General features: G+C 47.3%; 1 protein-coding gene across 1 annotated transcript; it reads right to left on the reverse strand.

Moving 5' to 3' along the window:
* Positions 1 to 3,512: 3,512 nt before the first annotated feature.
* HOXC9 (homeobox C9) lies at positions 3,513 to 8,624 on the reverse strand. The gene is made up of 2 exons (XM_066208753.1): positions 7,710 to 8,624; positions 3,513 to 4,622 (listed from the first exon to the last, which is right to left on the reverse strand). Exons 1-2 carry the CDS (start codon positions 8,275 to 8,277, stop codon positions 4,378 to 4,380), a joined length of 813 nt encoding a protein of 270 aa, XP_066064850.1. The 5' UTR covers positions 8,278 to 8,624; the 3' UTR covers positions 3,513 to 4,377.
* Between the last annotated feature and the right edge of the window lie 11,609 nt (positions 8,625 to 20,233).

Here is a 20,233-nt window from a genome sequence, read left to right on the forward strand (position 1 = left end):
TACCATGAAATGAAATGAAATGAAATGAAATGAAATGAAATAAAATAAAATAAAATAAAATAAAATAAAATAAAATAAAATAAAATAAAATAAAATAAAATAAGAAAATCTCCGAGCCGCCCCCAAAGCCACGCCGAAGGACGCTTTGTATTTATCTTTTTTTTTTTTTTTTTTGGTGCCAAAAAGTCGAACCCCGGCACAGCCCAAAAGCAGCCCCCGAAAAGCGCTTCGCATTCATCGTTTTGCGGTGCAAAATCTGCATTTATCACGTTTGGTGCGGAAAAACTGCAACCCCCCCTACACCCCAAAGCCGCCCCCAAAACCCTCGGTATTTATCAATTTTTAGGCGAAAAACTGAAACTCCAGCAGTGCCCCAAACCCCCGCCAACAAAACGCTTTGCATTTTTAAATTTTTGCCGATTTCTTTCCCCCCCTCTCCTCCTCTTCCTCCCTCCTCTCTCCTCCTGCTCCAAACATTTAAAATAAACCTCACCTTGGGCTTTTGGGGAGAAATACTCGGATTTTATTTTTTATTTGGATTTCTTTCGTTGCCTCCCCCTGCCCAGCGCCTGCCGGGTTTCCGGGGGTGAGAGAAACGCGACTCCCGGGGAGGTTTTTTGGGGGGAAACCCGCGACTTTCGGGGTCCGGGGGAGGCGGCGGCGCTCGCACAAAGGCCGGAGCAGTATGCGCCTGCACACACGCGCCATATGTCGGGGGGGAAAGAAAAACAAGAAATAAATTAAATTTTTTAAAATTTTTTCCCCAAATCGCCGCGGTTTTGACGCCCAAACCCCCGGGTTTATTTGGGTTTATTCCCGCCCGCTGCGGCGCGGGTTTGGGGTTGGTTTATGGGGTTTGGGGGGTTCGGGAGCAGAAATCCCGAAGCCTCCGGGGCCGAAAGGGGTTTGGGGGCGGCGGGGACGCGCACGGGGGACGCGGGGACGCGCACGGGGGCGGAGGGCACCGCGGGACTTGCCCGTGACCGAGCAGCGCGGCCCCACAAAGGGAAAAAAGGGGAAATAAAAACCCCCAGAGCGGCGCGGGGAGGACAAAGCGGCCCTAAAACCGCCCGGGGGGACAGGGGGGGACAACGGGGGACAGGGGGGACAGGGAGGACAGGGGGGACAACAGGGGACAGAGGGGACAGGGGGGACAACAGGGGACAACAGGGGACAGAGGGGACAGGGGGGACAGCAGGGGACAACAGGGGACAACAGGGGACAACAGGGGACAACAGGGGACAGGGGGGGACAACAGGGGACAGAGGGGACAGGGGGGGACCGGGGGGGACAACAGGGGACAACAGGGGACAGGGGGGACAGGGCAGGGACAGGGGGGGACAACGGGGGACAGAGGGGACAGGGGGGACGGGGGGGACAACAGGGGACAGAGGGGACAGCAGGGGACAACAGGGGACAGGGGGGACAGGGCAGGGACAGGGGGGACAGGGGGGAACAGGGGGGGACAACAGGGGACAGGAGAGACAACAGCGGACAGGGGGGGACAGGGGGGACAGAGGGGACAGGGGGAGACAGGGGGAACAGGAGGGGACAGGGGCAGGGACAGGAGGGACGGGGGGACAGCAGGGACAGGGAGGGGACAGGAGGGACAGGGCAGGGGCAGGGGGACAGGAGGGGTCAGGGGGGTCAGGAAAGGGGACAGAGGAAAGGGGGACAAAGATGGGGCAAAGACGGGGACAGAGCTTGGGAGGGGGACAGGGATGGGGGGAAAGCGGAAATGGGGACAGGGACAGCGGGGACAGGGATGGGGACAAAGACGGGGCCAGAGCTGGGGAGGGGACAGAGAAAACGGGGAGGGAGACAAAGATGGGGACAGAGCTGGGGACGGGGACAGCGGTGGGGACAGAGGAAACGGGGGGCGATGTAAGAGCCAAGCGCACCGCGAGTTCTAAATCCGGTGGGTTCAATTGGTAAATGCTTCAAAAGGGGGACAGGGCTGGGGACAGGGGACACGGGGCTGGGGAGGGGACAGGGCCAGGGCCGGGGCCGGGGGAGGCGACGCGGCCCCTCGGGCGGCCCCGGCCCCGCCGCGGCCTCCGGGCGCTGCTCGCGCGCCTTAATTAATTCATTAACGGCGCTCAAACGGGCGGGGAGGGCGGCGGGTTTTATCCTTTATTCCGGGCGGGGAAGGGGAAATCAGGACCGTAACAATATCACCGCACTCATCAGAATTTCGTTACAAAATAAAGATAAGAAGAATTCGCCTTTAGGTTCCAGGATTTCCCCCCCCCCGCCGTCACCAAATCGTGTTTTGGTTTATTTTTATTTTTTTTTTTTTTTTCGGCCGTAAATCTCCCGCTCGGCGGAAAAAAAAAAAAAAAAATCTTTTCCACCGGGAGCTTTAGGGATTTCTCTCTTTTTTTTTTGGTGTTGTTTTTTTTTTTTTCCTCCTCGTCTGGCACAAAACCGGGATGGTAAAAAAAAGGGAATTTTTTTTTTTTTTTTGGTGCTCCTCGGTGACAAAAGCGACAAAAAAATCGGGGGGGGGGGGGAGGACGGGACAGAGGGAGGGGAAAAAAACCAAAATTAAATGAAAAAAAAAATAAAAGAACCAACCCCAGAAGCAGAGGAATATTAAAGAGGGATGTTTCAGCGGACCGGCAGCAGAGAGATAACCGCTTCCAGATTCTTTGTTTTATTTTTGGGGATTCGGGGGGGGCGGGTCTGGGGGAAAGCGGGACCAGGGCGATGAGCGCTCTGCTCCTGATTAGGGCCATCCCAGCCCCGCTTTAATTAAAGAAAACCACCCCGAAAAGAAGATTTTTTCGCGATTAAACATCGCTGCCTGCGGGGATTTTTGCCCTGCCGTGGAGGGGGGATGGATGGACCCGCGGTCTCCTCCCTCGGGGGGTTCGTTTTTCCGCACCCTCCCCTCAATTTTTGCCGGTTTTTTTAATCGTTTCCCCCTCCCGGAGCACAAAAATAATTCAAAATAAAAGAAAATAAAAAGGAGAAGGGGGGGGGTCGCGGCTCTGATGGGTTTTTTTTGGCTTTTCCGCCCCAAAATTTTGCGGTTTCTCGGCGCTTTTCCCCTCCCCCCACCCCCCCAAGCTCCTTGACCTCACCCCGGATATTTAATTCGATTTTTTTAATTAATTCGATTTTTTAATTATTTTCCCCCCTCCTCATTCTCAGCACTCCGAGCTCCTCCATTCATTCCCAGCTTTTTTTTTTTTTTTTTTCTTCCTTTTTTTTTTTTCCCCCAGCACATCCTCGGGTCGCCCGCGGCCATAAATTAGCGCAATTAATTATCGCAATCTCCAAATTGATGGCGCGCGGATCCCTTACCTCAGCGCTTTGCTGAAACCGCCGCGTTTTGGGGCGAGGAAAATGCAAAATGGAAAAGGGGGGGAAAAAAATTAAACTGGAAAACCTCTCGGGGATGCTCGGGCCGAGCCCCGGGGCTGCTTTTAAAAGAAAAAGACACTTCCAAGGCCGATTTTTTTTTTCTTATTTTTCTCTTTTTTTTGCCGTTTTTGTCGTTTTTCGGGTTTGTTTTTTTTTTTTGTCTTTTTTTTTTTTTTTTTAAGGAATATTTACAGAGAGCTGCTCTACAACAGGCGACAGAACAAATGTTACAGAACGGGTCTGAGACGAGAATAAAATACACAAAAAAAAAAAAAAATCGGTACAGCAGAAAAAAAAAACCGTTCAACACCGTGACAGAACATCAGCATCGGGAGCCACCATTCCCTGCGGTCCTTTTGGGTTTTTTCCCATTTCCCCCCCTTTTTTCTCCTTTTTTTTTTTTCCCCCTCCCTTTTTAAAGATTTCTTTTAAAATTTTGTACAAAATATTCACTCGAGGGATTGTCCAAAAAAAAAAAAAAAAGAAAAAGAAAAAAATCAGGGGAAGGAAAAAAAAAAAAAAAAAAACCGAAAAGAAAATACAAAACGCTGGATCAGAGTTTTTAATTTAGGAAATAAAATATAATAATAATAATTACTTAAACAAAAAAGAAAACCACCAGAATATAAAAAAAATTCAAGTACTCCTCGTGCCGCTTTTGCTGAGGGCCGAGCAAGGCGGAAGAAAGGAAGAGAAAACCAAACCTCCCCCCCCGGGCACCTTTCCTTTCTTTTTTTTCCTGGTTTTAGGCGCATTTTAGAAAAGCCTCGAGCCCCCAGACCTCTACCTCTAAAACATTCACCCGCACATTCAAAATCAGAAACATTTCACCCCCTTTTGATTATTAATATTATTATCATTCCCCCTTTTTTTTGCTCTTTTCGCTGCTTTTTTTTTTCCCCCCCCTCCTCTCCACCCTCGTTCCTCTCCGCCAAACTCGGATTGGTTTTTTTTCCTTTTTTTTTTTTATCTCTTTTTTTTTTTTAATTTTTTTTTTTTAAATCCTCACTATTGCTGCTCCTTATCGCTTTTCTCTTTATTCATTTTCTTCATTTTCATTCGCCTGTTCTGAAACCAGATTTTGACCTGGCGCTCGGTGAGGTTGAGCACCCGCGCCACTTCGTACCTCCGGTCCCGCGTCAGGTACATATTGAATAAAAACTCTTTTTCCAGTTCCAGGGTCTGATATTTTGTGTAAGGGCAGCGTTTCTTCCTCGTGGAGCGCGCGTGGATCCAATTGGCCACGGGGTTGTCTGAGAAAGAAGATTTTTTTTTATATATATATAATGGTTTTTCTTTTTTTTAAAATATTTTGTCATAATTTGTCGTATTATTCCATATTTTCCAATAATTTCCAATATTTTTCAATAATTTTCAATATATTTTCGAACATTTTCAATATTTTTTCAATATTTTATCCAGTATTTTTTTAATTGTTCTCAATATATTTTCCAGCATCCTTTCAATATTTTTTCCGATGTATTTCCGATATTTTTTTTCAATATTTTCACTCTATTTCCAATGTATTCCCAATACATTTATTTCCAATTTTTTTTTCCCAATATTTTTCCCAATGTATTTCCAATATATTTCCAACATTTTTTTTTCAATTTTTTTCAGTGTTTTTTCAGTATTTTTTTCAATATTTTTTCAGTGTTTTTTCAATATTTTTAAATATCTGTTGGGGGGGGTGGGGTGGGGCGGGAAGAAAACTCAACGCACAAAAATCCCCTTTTTTTTTCTCCCCAAAACCAACATCCATTTTCCCCGTCTCCCCTCCGCGCCCCACAGCCAGAACCTGTTTAATCCTCACCTCTTACCTAAATATTTTGCGGTGACCCCCGCCAGGGGGGTTAATCTGTTTATTTTGGAAGGGGGTCACTTCCTTTTTCTCTTTTCCCTGCCCGCTCTCACTTTTCTTGGGGTTTTTTTTTAGTATTTTTTTTTTCTTTAAATAAAAACAACAACTTTCCATAAAAATTAAAAAAAAAATAATAAAATAAAAGCGGCGCGCCGGGTTGAAAATAATAATAATAATAATAATAATAATAATAATAATAATAATAATAATAATAATAATAATAAAGATCCACACGGCTGCTGCTGCTGCTGCTGCTGCTGGCGGTAATCGAGGAACTGGGTCATAAAAAGTCAAAATTCCCACCGTTTCATAGGCCCATAAACTCCTTTTTTTACAACCTCAGCTCGCCAAGGCTTTCCCCAGACGCTCAACCCGGACCTGCAAAACCTCCTGCGGGGGGGGGTTAGTTTGTTTTGTTTTATTTTAATTTATTTTATTTTATTTTATTTTATTTTATTTTATTTTATTTTCAAGTATTTTTAATAGTATCTCCGGGATGACACGCGCGGGGTGTCGCCAAATAAATCCGATTTTTTGGTTGTGGGATTTTATTTTTTTTTTTTTTTGATTTTTTGGGGGTTTTTGAGGGATTTTTACCCTGCGCGGTTCGTGGTCAAAGCTTTTGGGGTTTGGGGGTTTTTTTGGGGGGTTTTGGGGGGTTTTTTGGGGGTTTTGCCCTTAAAAAAAGAAATTTTTTATCCCCGGGTGGCACCGGCACAGCGAGCGGCGGTGTCACCCCCAAATCCCCCCGAAATGTCCCAAAAAGTGACCCCAGAAACGACCCCAAAAGCCCCCAAAACGTCAACCCGAAGGTCCCCAAAAGCGACCCCCGAAGTGACCCCGAAGGCGTCCCCAGCGTCCCCTCCGCGGGGGTTTTGGGGCGATTTCGGGCGGTTTTGGCTCTCTCGGTACCTGCTCGCTGCCCTCGGGAGGGTTTCGGGGGTTTGTTCCATCCCGCGTTGGGGTTTTGGGGGTTTTGGGGGGTTTTTTGGGTTTTTTTTGGGTTTTTTTGAGTTTTTTTTTTTATTTTGGGGGGGTTTGGGTTTTTTTGGGGGTTTTTTTTGTTGTTTTTTGGGGGTTTTTGGGGTTTGGGGTTTTTTTTAAGTTCCCCCCTCCCTCGCGGGCAGCCCCAGGGTCCTGCGCTCGCCGCTTTCTGCCCCCAAAATCCCGATTTTTCTCCTCAGTTCTGCCTTCGCCCCGGGCTCCCACCTTTCCCCTCATTCCCACGTGGAGGAGGAGGAGGAATTTTTATTTAATTTTTTTTTTTCTTCTCTCTTTGGGGAGGTGGAGGGAATAATTCAGGAATAATTCAGGAATAATTCAGGAATAATTTAATTCAGGAATAACCGCGCCCGCGGCAGCTTCTTTTTTTTTTTTTTTTTTTTTTTTGTAAATTGATTTTTCCAGGAGATAAAGGGGCGCCTCTGCCTTCACCCCGAGATGTTTCCCTCCCTAAAAATAAAAATAATTAAAAAAAAAAAACTAAATCCGCCCCCACATTCCGCCCTCTCGCTCCCGGGCATCCCCAAACTCTTCCTGGTTCCTGGAAAGTGGGAAATTATTTTTTCTTTTTTTTTTTTTTTTTTTGCGGGGGGAGGATTCTCCCTCTGCACACTCACGCTCTTCCCTTAGAATTAATTCATTATTATTATTATTATTATTATTATTATTATTATTATTATTATTATTGGTTTGGTTCCCCCATCAGGTGGAGAACGGGAGGGGGATCAAAGCAGAGCCCCCCTCCCCCCAAAGTGAAATAAAAAGAAAAAAAAATATTTTAAAAAAAAAAAAGAGGGGGGGGGAACAAAGGAGAATAAAACGGGGGGAGGGGGGTGTTTAATTTTTTTTTTTTTTAATAATAATGAAACAACCCCAAAGAGCCCGGAACAAAGTGGGATGACCGGGGGAGAAAAAAATTTAAAAATAAAAAAAATATAAAAAAGAAGGAAAAAGTGCCTAAAAGCCCATGATCTTCTTGCGGAAAAAGAAGAAGAAGAAAAAAAAACAAAACCTCCCTAACAAAACTCCCTAAAAAAACCCCCAAAACCCCCCAAAAAAACAGGAAAAAAAACCCCAAAATAAAACACCCAAACTCCGCAAAAAATAAAAAAAAACCCTCCAAAAACTCCCCGCAAAAAAACCCAAAAAAAAAAACCAAACCCCAAAAAACCAAATCCCCAAAAGCCCCAAAGCCCGAGATGTTTTTCCTGCCGCTCTGCAGCTCCAGCCTCGCGCTCCCTCCCTCCCTCCCTCCCTCCCTCCCTCAAGGTAATTTGATTTTATGGAGTGGGCTCCTGGCAAAGCCCTTTTCCCGCCGCGTCGTAAAAACCAGAAAAAGCGGAGAATGACTCGAGCGGGGGAGAGGGGGAAAAAAAAAAAAAGAAAGAAAAAAAAAAAAAAAAAAGAAGAAAGAAATAAAAAGAGAAAAGACACACGCACAACCAGCGAGAGAAAGAGAGAGGAGGGAGAAACTTACTGGGGTCTAACTCGTGCTTCTCCTCTTTGTGCTTGCCGGCGGCTCCGTCGGTGCCGGGCGAGGACGGGGCGTTGAGCGCCGCCCGCTCCCGCAGCTCGCCGGGAGCCGCGTACACGAAATCCGCGTACGAGCGCTCCGAGCCTCCGCCCGCCGCTCCGCACTCCGCCCGCGCCCGCGGCCCGAAGGCGTCGGCCGCTTTCAGCCCGTAGTGGCGAGCCCCGAAGGCCGGGAAGGACACGGCGGCGCCGGCCAGGGGCTCCAGCCAGGTCCGCACGTACCTGGGCGGCTCGGCCGCTTGCGGCCCGTAGGGGTGAGGAGGAGGAGGAGGAGGAGGGTGGTGGTGAGCGTGGGGGTGCGGGTAAGCCACGGCGGGGTTGGGGGGCCACGAGGCGGCGAAGACGGCGGGTTTGGGGGCGAAGCTGCACGAGGGGAAGTCGGAGCAGTCGGGGACGAGTCCTGCGGGGCGAGAGGAGCCGGCCGCGGGGAAGCGCGGGGCCAGCAGCTCCTCCTGCTCGGCCCCGATCAGCGAGTCCACGTAGTAGTTGCTGATGGGGCCCGAAGCCGACATGGTTGGCTCGGCCCCTCTTTTACATTCATCGGGGCTTTTTATTGTATGGAAGTGCTATGTGTACTTTTTATCTGCTTCATAAGGGGGGGAACAATCAGGGCAGGTAATTATATTTTTTTTTTTTTTTTTTTCGCTTGCCGGGTTTTTTTTTTTTTTTTTCCTCTCTTTTTTTTTTTTTTTTTTTTTTAAACTCCCCTCCCAGCCCCCGTTTTCCCCGCACGGCTATTGGCTGGCCAGAGCCTCACGTGATTGTATTTACCCAAAAATATCGCCCGGATCAATCCGCAGGGCTTTTTCTTTTCCTTTTTTTTTTCCCCCCCCCTCATTTTTTCCCCCTCCTATCTTCTCTTTTTCTCCTTTTTTTCCCCCTTTTTTTTTTTTTCTGTTCCTCTTCTATATTTTTTTTTTAAAATTTAACCCGGTTTTTTTCGCCTTTATAACAAAAAAAAAAAAAAGAATTAAAATAAATAAAATAAATAAAAGCGACTGGAAACGGGGGGCGGAGATGAGGAGGAGGAGGAGGAGGAGGAGGAGGAGGAGGAGGAGGAGGAGGAGGAGGAGGAGGAGGAGGAGGAGGAGGAGGAGGATGCCGCGCTCGGCGGCGCTCAGGGGAGGGGGGAGATTCTCCCCGAGGCTGCGGAGCGGGAGGAAGAGGAAGGTGGAAGGTAATTGTGGAAGGTGGCCCAGGAACTATTTCTCCGCGCAATTTATCTCCTCCCAGCCGAGGCGGGGGGTGGTGGGGAATTAAAAACCCGAATTTCGGTGGGATCCCTGCCCGCCCGCAGAGAGGAAAAGGAGCCGGGAAACGGGGGGGGGGGAAAAAAAAAACCAAAACAAAACAGAAAAACGGGGAAAAAAAAGCGGCTTTTGTCATCTTTGGCAGCGCCGGGGCTGCTCCTGCTCCGAGCGAGGCGGCGAGGAATAAAAAATCAAATTATGATTCATTCCGGCCGGCTTTATTAAAGAAAAAAAAAATAAAAGAGGAGGGGGGTATAATAATAATAATGATATTAAAAATAATATTAACAACCGCCCTCCTCCATCCGTCCGTCCCCAAAAGGAAAAATGAAAAGGAGGAGAAGGTAAAACATCCGGAGAGGGGGAAGCTGCAGCTCTCTCTCTGTCTCCAGGCAGCGGCTGCGGCGCTGGGGGCGAGGAGGAGCCGGGGATGGTTTTTTATGTCCTTCAATAAAATTTTTACGAGGATCATTTGATTGTTCATAAACGTGTCGTTCATTAAATAAATAATAAAAAATAAAAAAGGCGCAGGACGGAGCTCGCAGCTCGCGGGAGCTCGGGGGGAAGCGGCAACGCGTGCTGGCCGCAGCACGTTTCTATTTTTGGTTTTTGGCTTTTTAAATTCTTTTTTTTAATTTTTTTTTTTCAATTTTTTGGGTTTTTTTTTTTTTGGAGGGCGTCGCCTGGAAACTTTTCAGTTTTTTAATTTTTTTTTTTTTTAATTTTCTTTTTTATTTTTTGCACCGGAGCGAGCGGAGGAGTTTGGGAGCTGCGTTTTGAGGGGAATAACCTTTTTTTGTAAGGAAAAAAAGACAGGTAGGTGAGGAGCTCCCGCCCCGGCGCAGTCTCCAAAAAAAAAAAAATAAATAAAAGGAGATTGGAGAGATTTATTTGGGAAAAAACAGAATAAATAAATAAAATTAAATACCTTAAAAAAATTTTTTTTGATCTCTCGGCAGTTTATTTGATTGTTTTAAAGGCAGAACGTCACGGAAAGGGGAAAAAACCGAAGCGGGTTTTCTGCTCAGCTCTCCGTCCCCTCGGGAGATGGAAACTGGGGGGAAATTGGGGAGGAAAAGGGGAAATTGGGGAGGAAAAGGGAAAGTCGCGGAGCCGGGGGGGACGTGCCCGATGTCACCGGCGGGAGCGGCTCTGCCCCAGCCCCGCGCACCCAAAACCCGCCGATTTTCACCCATTTTCCCCCCGGTTCAGGAGGGGAGAGCTGAGGGAAAAACCGAGGCAAGGATCGAGGCAGCGACGGCGGAAAACAGCGAGCGGAAGCGGCAGGAAAATCCCCCCAAATCCCCCCAAAACTCCTCCCAAATCCCCCCAAGAAATCAAGGGATGGAAGTCCCAGATCCGCCCGGGGAAAAAACCGGGATTCTCGGCCAAAACCAGGAATTTTGCGCGCGGAAATTCCGTTTTTTTTCCCCCCCAAAAACCAGCCCCGGCCTCGCTGCCCCCGCGCCGGGATTCCGCCCGCGCTGCTTCTCCTGCCAGCCCTGGGAAAAAAAGGGAAACTATTCCGGAGGGCTTTGGGATTCTGGGATTCCTCCTCGGCCTTTTCCCGAGCCCGCTTTCCCCCTTCGCCCTCGGCCTCCTCCGCTCGCGGATATTTCGGTCTTGACCACAGGATTGGTTTGGGGTTTTTTTAATTAATAAGAACAAAAAATATATATAAATAAATAAGGGTACAAATCAATAAATAAATAAATAAGATAAAGATAAAGATAAAGATAAAGATGAAGATAAAGATAAAGATAAAGATAAAGATAAAGATAAAGATAAAGGTAAAGATAAAGATAAAGATGAAAACATAAATAAGAACAGAAACAAAACCCAAAAATGTTTAAAAGAAATATTTCAAACGGAAGTAAAAAATAAAAATACATTAAAAAATTGAAATTTCCCCATTAATCTCTCATTTATCCCCAGCTCCCCAAACCCTTCCTTGGCCGAGGGGGAGGAGAAAAAATGAGATTTTTTTTTTTTTTTTTTGGCTTTTCCCCCCCGTTTTTGGGGGGATTTTTTTGAGGAGGAATCCTCCCAAAAGCGGAAAAAAAAAACCCCAACGAGCAGGGGAGGAAGGGAAAGGAGAGGGGACGGGGGCAGAGCAGCTCCGGGAGGGTTTTCCCAGCAGGAAAAGCAAAAGCAAAACCCGGGAATTGTGCCGGGAAAGCCCACGGGGAGGAGCGGGGCTCTCCAGGCAAGGTCACGGGACGGAGCCGGTGTCACACAAAGGCGCCGATCGATCCCTCCGATTTCCACGTGGAAAAAAAACCCCAAAAAACCCCCAAAAAACGGGATTTATTCGCCGGGAAATGGGATTTTTTTATTTTTCAAAAAGGGGGAAAAAATTCCCCCCCTCTCCACCCCTGGAGCTGGCGGCGGATGATGAGGATGGAGCGGCACGAAGCGGGGACGGGGCGCGATTCACCCGATTAAAAACCTCGGGTTGGCGCTTTGGGGCCAAAACCGGCGATTTCGGGGCTGAAATCGGGGGTTTGGGGGCTAAAACCGGGGATTTTGGGGCTAAAAACGGGAATTCTGAGCCTAAAAATCGGGATTTTTTGGGCTAAAACCGGGGGATTTTGAGCCTAAAAATCGGGATTTTTTGGGGCTAAAGCCGGGGGGTTTTGAGGGTAAAAACAGGGATTTTGAGGCTAAAAATGGGGGGTTTGGGGTTGAAAACGGAGGGTTTGGGGGTTAAAAATTTTGGAGTTTTGGGGTAAATAAAACCCGGGGTTTTGAGGGTTAAAAACGGGGATTTTTTGGGGGGGGGTGAAAAATGAGGATTCGGAGTTAAAAAATTGGGGAGTTTGGGGTAAAAATCCGGGGGGTTGAGGGTCGGAACGGGAGGGTTGGGGGTTAAAAATTGGAGTTTTGGGGTTAAAATCAGGGGTTCGGGGTTAAAAACTGGAATTTGGGGGTAAAACCCGGGGCTTGAGGGTAAAAACTCGGTTTGGGGTTAAAAGCACGGCTCGAGGCAATTTTTATGTGGTTCCACGATGGGGAACCCCATAAAATTCACACTCTTCCCCCCAAGAAAATATCCCCCCATAAAATCCCTATAAAAGCCCTATAAAATGCCTCCAGGCCCCAATAAAATTCCCTATAAAGTCCCAATGAAATCCATATAAAATCCCAATGAAATCCCAATAAAATCCCAATAAAATCCGGTCCTTTCCCTCTCGACCTTTGAGAGGATGAAATTCTGGGGGGGGGGGAAATCCCCCGGAGGGAGCAGCGAGTTCTCCGGGAATGTTTTTTTTTCCCTTTTTCCCGCCTGGAATTCCGGCTCTGGGGCGGATTTTTGGGGGACATTCCTTTGGATTTGAGGATCCCGGGCTTTTCCCTGCTCAGCTCCCCTCAGGAACCAAAAAAAGGGGGGAAAAAAAAAAGGGAAAATAAAAAAATAAAAGAGAAAACTCCGACAGCGCCGAGCGAGCTCAGCCCGCGGCTTCCGGAGATTTATTATTTCCTGGCGGAGATAACAAAAATAAAGAATATAAAATAATGACGATAAATAATAATAACCGTAAAAATAAAATCGCGGGGAGAGCAGGAAGCGCAGCCTTTGTTTGAGCCCCGTCTTGGCCATTTCGGGCGCATTTTTGGAGCTCGAATCCTGCCCTTGCGCCCCAAAAAAAAACCCCTCCCCGAGCTCTTCTTCCATCGCTGCCAAATCTTCCCAAAAAAATTCTGCCCGGATTGGGGAGGGACGGGGAGAAAAGGAAAATGATCGCAATGCAGAAAGAAGTTTAAAATAAAATCAAATAATAAAAGGAAACGGGGAAGGGCAGGAGAGGGAGGACGGGGAAATAAGATGAGGGAATCCGCTCGCGGCCAGGCTGGCGCTGCATTGGAGGGGAGGTTTTGGGGGGTTTGTTTCATTTTTGGTTCTTTTGGGGCTTTTAGTTTTAATTTATTTTTGCGGGAAGCGGCGGCCGGGCAGAGGCGGCCGGACCCGGCCGGGATTTGGGGACAAATTCGGATTTTCCCCGTTTTCTCCGCAGCGCTCAGCGGGCTCCCCGAAACCCGGCGGGGGGAAAAGGGAAGAGGCCGAAATTCCCCAAATCCCGAATCCCCAAAGCCCCAAATCTCTGCTGGCGGCGCCCAGCCGCCCTTCACTGCCCACAGTCAAGGTCGGATTTGGCCCCAAATCGGGATTTTTGTCCCTCCTTCCCCTCCGGGGCCGCTCGGGGAGCGCCAATCCCCCCCCGGGGCGGCTTTTCCAACCCCAATCCCGAATTAAATCCCCTTTTTTTTTTTTTTTCCTCCTGCCTCTCTTTGTCCCTTTCCCGTCCCTTCCTCTCCTCCTGCCCAAGTTCTCGCTCGCTCCCTTTTGTTCCTCCCTTCTCCTTTCATTTCCTCCGAAAATAACCCAAAATGACCCAAAAACCCCCCGAACAACCGCCCGCGACGGAGGCGTTTTTTTTTTCCCTCTGATATTTCCTGATTCTCCCGGGATTTTCTCTCGGAGTGAAGAAATCCTGAGGGGGGAATGATGCGAATTTCAGGCCGCCCGCGGGTCTCCGCCTCCCCCGTGCCTCCGCTAAAACCCTTCGGGGAAACACCGACAACCACCAGCACCAAAAATTCCATTTCTTCCACGGAAAAACCGCCCGCGACGAGAATTCCCCGCTGGAAACGGACGCGGAAACGCCACCGAGGTACCAAAAATTCCCTTTTTTTTTGTTTGTTGGTTTGTTTTGTTGTTTTTCCGGTCGGGAAAATTCCTCTGCGGGATTATTTTTTTTAAATTTTTTTTAATTTATTTTATTTTTTACCTGCTGGAGCTCCTCTTTTCCCTCCCCTCTCCCGCCCCCGAATTCCTCCAGCGCTGGAGTTACCGCGGGCGCGCAATAAATTCCGAGCCGCAATTAAAGCTCCGGAGCATTTCTTTTTCTTTTTTTTTTTGTCTTTTTTTTTTTTTTGTCTTTTTTTTTTCCACCCCAAAATCGCCCAAAATTTTCAGGTCTCATCCTCCTGAGGGTTTCCCCCAGGATCCAACGGCGCGGAGCGGCGGAAGTTCCGCGGTTTTCTCTCTCCCTCCCTCTCTCCAGGTTCGCTTGATTATTTATTTTAATTAATGTTTTTGTTTTTCTTTATTTTTTTCGATTTTTTTCTCTCTTTTTTTTTTGGGGAGGGGGTGCGATGCGCGCGGCGGGTCACGAGAAAGAGCGGGGAGGGGAAAAGAAATATAATTACAGAACCCCACAAATCCCCCTCCAAATAATAAAAAAGCCCCTTTAAAAAAACCCCCAACAGACAATAATAAAAAAACCCTAAAAATCACCATAAAAAAATTACCAAAAAACTACCAAAAAAATCACTAAAAAATCGCAAAAAAAAAAAAAAACACAAAAAAAAAATCACCAAAAAAATCACAAAAAAAATCACAAAAAGCCAAAATAAAATTAAAAAAAAAAAAGGAACAGCAAACCAACCCATCAGTGGCAAAGGCGAGATGGGAACAAGCCCGGACGCGGGGAGGCGAAGCCAACAGCGCCTGCAGAAACAATTTTTGGTTTTGTGGGGTTTTTTTTTTTCTCTTCGCGTCCTTTTTCCGCCGCCGCCGCCGTTTAATTCATTTACGAGCCCCGCGCCAGACAGGCTGTAATTAGCATAGATAACCCGGGCTGTGTCTGCGCCTCCCCTTTGTCTGCGCACCCTGCCCGGCCCCAAAGGTGTTTGGGTGCCCTCCGAGGAGACAAAACACCCCCAAAAAAACAACAACAAAAAAAACCCCCCGAGAAACCCCCCGAAAAACCCCAAAAATACCCAAAAATCCCCCCCAAAAAAACAAAAAAAAACCACTCAACCCCCCCCCAAAAAAACTCAACCCCCCCAAAATACAAAAAAAACCAAAAACAAAAACAAAAAAATACCCCCAAAAAACCCCTAAAAATACCCCCCAAAAACCCAAAAACCCCTCCCAAAAAAACCCCCAAAAAACCCCAAAACCCCCCAAAAAGGCGCGATGGCAGCTCCGGCCCGCGCCGCTTTCCGCACAAAAAAACCCCAAAATCTCATTTTTTAGAAAGGATTTCCCACCCTCGCTTGGATTCGGAGGCATTTTTCCACTCGAGATTTGGGGGTTTTAAGGGATTTCCCATCCGGGACGGATTTTTTATTTTTAAGGGGTTTTATTTTCCCCACACGAGATGTTTGGGGTTTTTTAAAGGGATTTCTCACCCCGGATGGGTTTTTAAAATGAATTTCACACCCAGGGTGGGTTTTTTTAAAAATTCATTTCCAACCGGGATGGTTTGGGTTTGGTTTTTCCCTTTCAGGGATTTATCCCGCCCAAGATTTTCTTTTTTCCCTTTTTAAATGAATTTTCCTACCCGAGATGTTTTGCTTTGCGGTTTTTTTATTGGTTTTTTTTTAGGGATTTCCCACCCAAGATATTTTTGGGGTTTTTTCGGGTTTTCCCACCCTGGATTTGTCCCATCCCAGGCCGGAACCTGCGCGGATGCTGTTGGGTTTTTTCCGCCATTCTTGGCGTTTTTCCATCCCCTTTTCCAGCCTTTTTTCCGCCTTTTCCCAGACCCTTTTCCAACCTGTTTCCCCTCTTTTTTCCACCTTCCTCCAGTCCTTTTTCCAGCCTTTTTTCTTTCCTGGTTTTTCCGCCTTTTTCCAGACCCTTTTCCAGCCTTTCCCCCCATCTTTATCCTCTCTTTTCCAGCCTTTTCCCCCTCTTTTTTTCCACCTTTTCCCAGCCTTTTTTCCCTCTTTTTTCCCACCCTTTTCCAGCCTTTTTTTCTCTCTTTTTTCCCACCCTTTTCCAGCCTTTTTTCCCCTCTTTTTTTCCACCCTTTCCCAGCCTTTTTTTCCCCTCTTTTTCCCACCCTTTTCCAGCCTTTTTTCCCCTCTTTTTTCCCACCCTTTTCCAGACTTTTTTTCCCTTTTTTTCCCACCCTTTTCCCAGCCTTTTTTTCCCCTCTTTTTTCCTCCTCCTCTCCCCACAAAAACCTCCAGGGGGATTTTCCCCTCCGGGCGAACCCCCAGGAGGATCCGGGATCGATCAAATCGGCGGGAACGGCACCAAAGCCGAAGCCAAACTCCCCCAAATCCCCCAAAATCTCCCCCAAAAAGCGTCACCTCCCCTCCCCCCGACGCCTTTTTTCTGGGTGGGGTTTTTTTTTTTCCTCGTTTTGTTTTTTTTTTTTTTAATTTATTTTATTTTTTTTTTTCCCTCTGTCAGAATGAAATCCAGCCCGGGGCGACGCTCGCCCACACAGAAACCTCCAGGAATTTCGCGATTTCCACCTGCCGGGAGCGCAGCTTTTCCAGGGAAAATGAAATAAAAACCGGATAAAATCGGAGAGGTCGCCGGGATTTCACCCACCCCACCCCACCCCCCCCCCCCCGGAGAAAGCGGAATTACAGACGCGGAGAACGGAGCCAAAAATAAAAAAATTACAAATAAATAAAATCTGAAATCCGCGGAGAGCAGCTCCCTGCGAGCGCTCCTGCTTTTCCATAAAAAAAATTCCCAGGAAAAGCCATAAATCCCCCCCCGGAGCCTCTTCCGCCGCCCTTAATTTCATAATTAAAAACCAGTGGGGGAGATTTTTAACTTCTCTTTATGGCTTTTCGGGGCTGGCTGAGCGTATTTTAACTTTTCGCCGCTTTAAAATATTTTTATTTATTATTATTTTCTTTATTTTGTTTTATTTGGTTCCCTCCTCCCCTCCGTCTCTCTCCAGGGGTGCCTGGGAAATAAAAATCAATCTTAATATGCGGAGAATAGAAAATCGGTTCGGCTGCTTCGCGCTGTCGGGGAGGAAGAAAAAGAAAAAAAAAATATAAAAGAAAAGGGGGAGAGAGAGAAATCCGCCGATTGTTAATCCCGAAACTCGCCGTAAATGTAACGAATCCTTTAAATCATTCAATTATCGCAGCGCTAATATCAAATAATTACGGCCAAACCTACCGGTAATCAACCTTGTCCCTGCTGAAATATTAATTTCAAGCAGCGCGGGCTCGTTTGTTTCTTCTTTCCTTTTTCCTTTCCTCCGGTTTGGGGTTTTTCCGCTTCTTTTACCCTTTTTAGCCGCTTTTAAATTCAGGTTTTTCGCCCCCCGGGATGAGGAAGACACCCCCCAAAACCGGCCAAATCCGCCACTTTTCACTCATTTTTCCAAGCGAGCGTTTTTAACACCGAAGCAGAGCGTGAAAAAGCAGAAATTCGACTTTTCCTTCATTTCATTCTCCTTTGGCTCACGACCCCCCACCCCCACCCCCCGGGCCCCCGTTTTGAGGGGAAAATCGCGATTTTGGGGCGAATCGAAACGAGCTCCTGACGCAGCAACCCGAGCCCCGAATCGGGGGGAAATAAGGCGGAAATAAAGAATAACGCGGAAATAAATAAAGAATAACACCGAAATAAAGAATAACACCGAAATAATAACACGGAAATAAAGAATAACACGGAAATAAAAATAACACCGAAATAATAACGCGGAAATAAAGAATAACACCGAAATAATAACGTGGAAATAAAGAATAACACCGAAATAATAACACCGAAATAAAGAATTACACCGAAATAAACAACACCGGGGAAATAAAATCCCAAATCCAGCCGCAGCGACATCACCAAAACAACCAACAATTCCGGCCGAACCTCAGGGAAAACCCCAACATCCCAAATTTCGGGGCTCCGTTCCGACCCCGGCCCGACCCCGGCACCAGCCGGATTTTTGGGAGGCCAAGACGCACAAATCCACCGAAATAAACCCAAAAAACCAGCAGGAACCGGATCCCCAAACTCCCCCGAACTCCCCCAATTCCCAGTTTTCCACCCCAAATTCGCCTTCGCCTCCCGGCGTTTTCCGCCCTCTCCGATTCCTCCTTCCCCCGCGAGTTTTGGTTTTCTTTCACTCCTCGATTTTTCCTTTTTCCCCCCATTTTTTGTAATTTTTTTCTGGCATTCAAACGCTTTTTGGCAAAACTTCCACAACTTTCCCAGCGCGTTTTAAGAGGGGAAAAAGGGGGTAAACAAAAAAAATCAATTTTTTCCCTCTCTGCTCGTGCCTGGTTTCCTCCAGCCCCAATCCCCAATTTTTTTTTTTTCCTTTTTTTTTTTATCCCAGAGGAATTCCCAATCCAGGCTCCACGGAGCCGCTGGAAATCCAGATTAAAACCCCGGATTGGTGCAAAATAAAAGCGAGATTTGAAATTTAACCTCCGGCTGGAGGCACCGGCAGCAGGAGGAGTTGAAACCTCCCAAAATTCTGATTTTTTTTTTCCCTTTTTTTCACCTCCCTGAAACGCTCTGAGGTTTTTTTTTTTGGGGGGGGGATCATCAGAAAAAAAAAGAAAAAAAAAAGGGGGCCGAGCACCAGCACAACTCCCCCAAAAAATCCCCAAATCGCCTTCCCGCCTCAAAAAAAAAAAAAAAAAATTTAAATAATTTAGGAATTCAAAAGCCGCCACGGGGAGGGAGGAAAAGAGGGGAGTGATTAAAAATTTTTATTATTTTTGTTATTTTTATTAATAATAATTTCCTTTTTTTTTTTTTTTCCTCTCGTTTTTTAAAGGCATCACCCCGCGCCGGGGCTCCGTTGGTAATTTGGGGTGAAAAAACGCAAAAAAAGCGCTTTTCGTCCTCATCATCCCAGCAACAAAAGGGGGAGGGCAGGGAGGGGGGAAAGGGGCCAAAAAAAAAAAAAAAGAAAGAAAGAAAATGGGCCAAAAAATGAAATTATAAAGGGGCCAAAAAATGAACCTATAAAGGGGGCAAAAATCAAATTAAAAAGGGGGCGAAAAATGAAGGGAAAAAAAGGGGCCAAAAAATGAAAGGAAAATGGGGGGGAAATGAAAGGAAAAGGGGCAAAAATCAAAGGAAAATGGGGCAAAAATCAAAGGAAAATGGGGGAAAAAATCAAAGGAAAATGGGGGAAAAAATCAAAGGAAAATGGGGGGAAAAATCAAATTAAAAGGGCAAAACCCCCCCGCGAGGGTGGGTGCGGGTTTGAGCGGCGCCCCCCGGCCAGGGCGGGGGTTTTGGGGCGGTTGATTCGTATTTTTGGGCAATCACACCCCAAGTTTGGATTGGATTTTTTTTCAGGGCGCCCGGCGGAGCTGCGGGTGCTGCCCTTGATGAAGACGAACTGACGTAATTAAGGCAGTTTCTTGTTGCCGAGCCTAAAAAGCCCATCCCAACAACATGAAACTACCTAAACCACAGATCAGCTGCGCTTGGCGTCACCCACGCGATTTGCTGTCACACTGGGCGGAAAAAAAAAAAATAAATCAAAAAAAAAATAGGGGAAAAAAATATTTTAAAAAAATAATAATGAAAAAAAAAAAAACAAACCTCATTAACAACAACAAACCCGGGCAGAGCGGACAGCCGGAGGAAGAGGAAGAGGAGGAGGAAGAGGGAGGGGAAAGCGGGGAGGGGAGGAAGGTGCGGGGAGGTGGGGGGGGGACGACAAAATAAATGAAATAAAAAGGAGGAGAAATTGAAAAATTAAAAATAAAAAAAAAAAGGGAGGAAGAGGAGGAATTTCTCCCCTTTGTCGCTGGTCTGGAAATTCGCGGCTCGGGAAGTGTTTGGGGGTGGGAAAATGACGGGAAATCTCCCCCAGCCCCCCCGAAAGGGGAATTATTCCCCCCCCGAAGCGGCGTTTTGAATGTTCGCGGCGGCCGGGACATCGCCGGCCGGCTGCCCGGAGCGGCGGCGACTTTTTGGGGTAAAATCGGCTGGAAAAGGCGCAATTGCCGCTCCCGGCCGAAAAAGCCGCGGGTGCCGGAGCTCGCCCGCCCCTGAAACCCGCGGATGCGACCCCCAAAAATTCCAGAGAAATCACAATCGCTCGGCGAGAGCGGCGAGCTCCAAAGCCGCGCTGGGCTCCGCGTCCTGCTCGCCGCCGAATCCTCGGGAATTCGCCCCCAGATTCCCGATATTCCCGATATTCCCGATATTCCCGCCATCCCCGCCCAGCCCCGAGCGCGCCGGGGGACGGGGGGGGGGGAGGTTCGGAGGGAAAAAGGGGAAATTTGGGGAGGAAAAACCGGGATAAAACGCGCGGAAACCGGCGCTGCGGCAGCGCGGAAATCCCGCAGGAAAAAAAAAAAAAAAAAACAAAAACCAAACCCGACACAACAACCGACAAACCGCTGCGGGAAAAAATCCCGACAAGACAACAGCAACAACAACAATAATAATCTACAAAGGAATATTACAAATGATAATAACACA

The sequence above is a fragment of the Chamaea fasciata genome, unplaced genomic scaffold (assembly GCF_029207755.1).
Source record: "Chamaea fasciata isolate MVZ Bird 193981 ecotype frontalis unplaced genomic scaffold, bChaFas1.0.hap1 SCAF_458, whole genome shotgun sequence".
Classification (NCBI taxonomy): domain Eukaryota; kingdom Metazoa; phylum Chordata; class Aves; order Passeriformes; family Sylviidae; genus Chamaea; species Chamaea fasciata.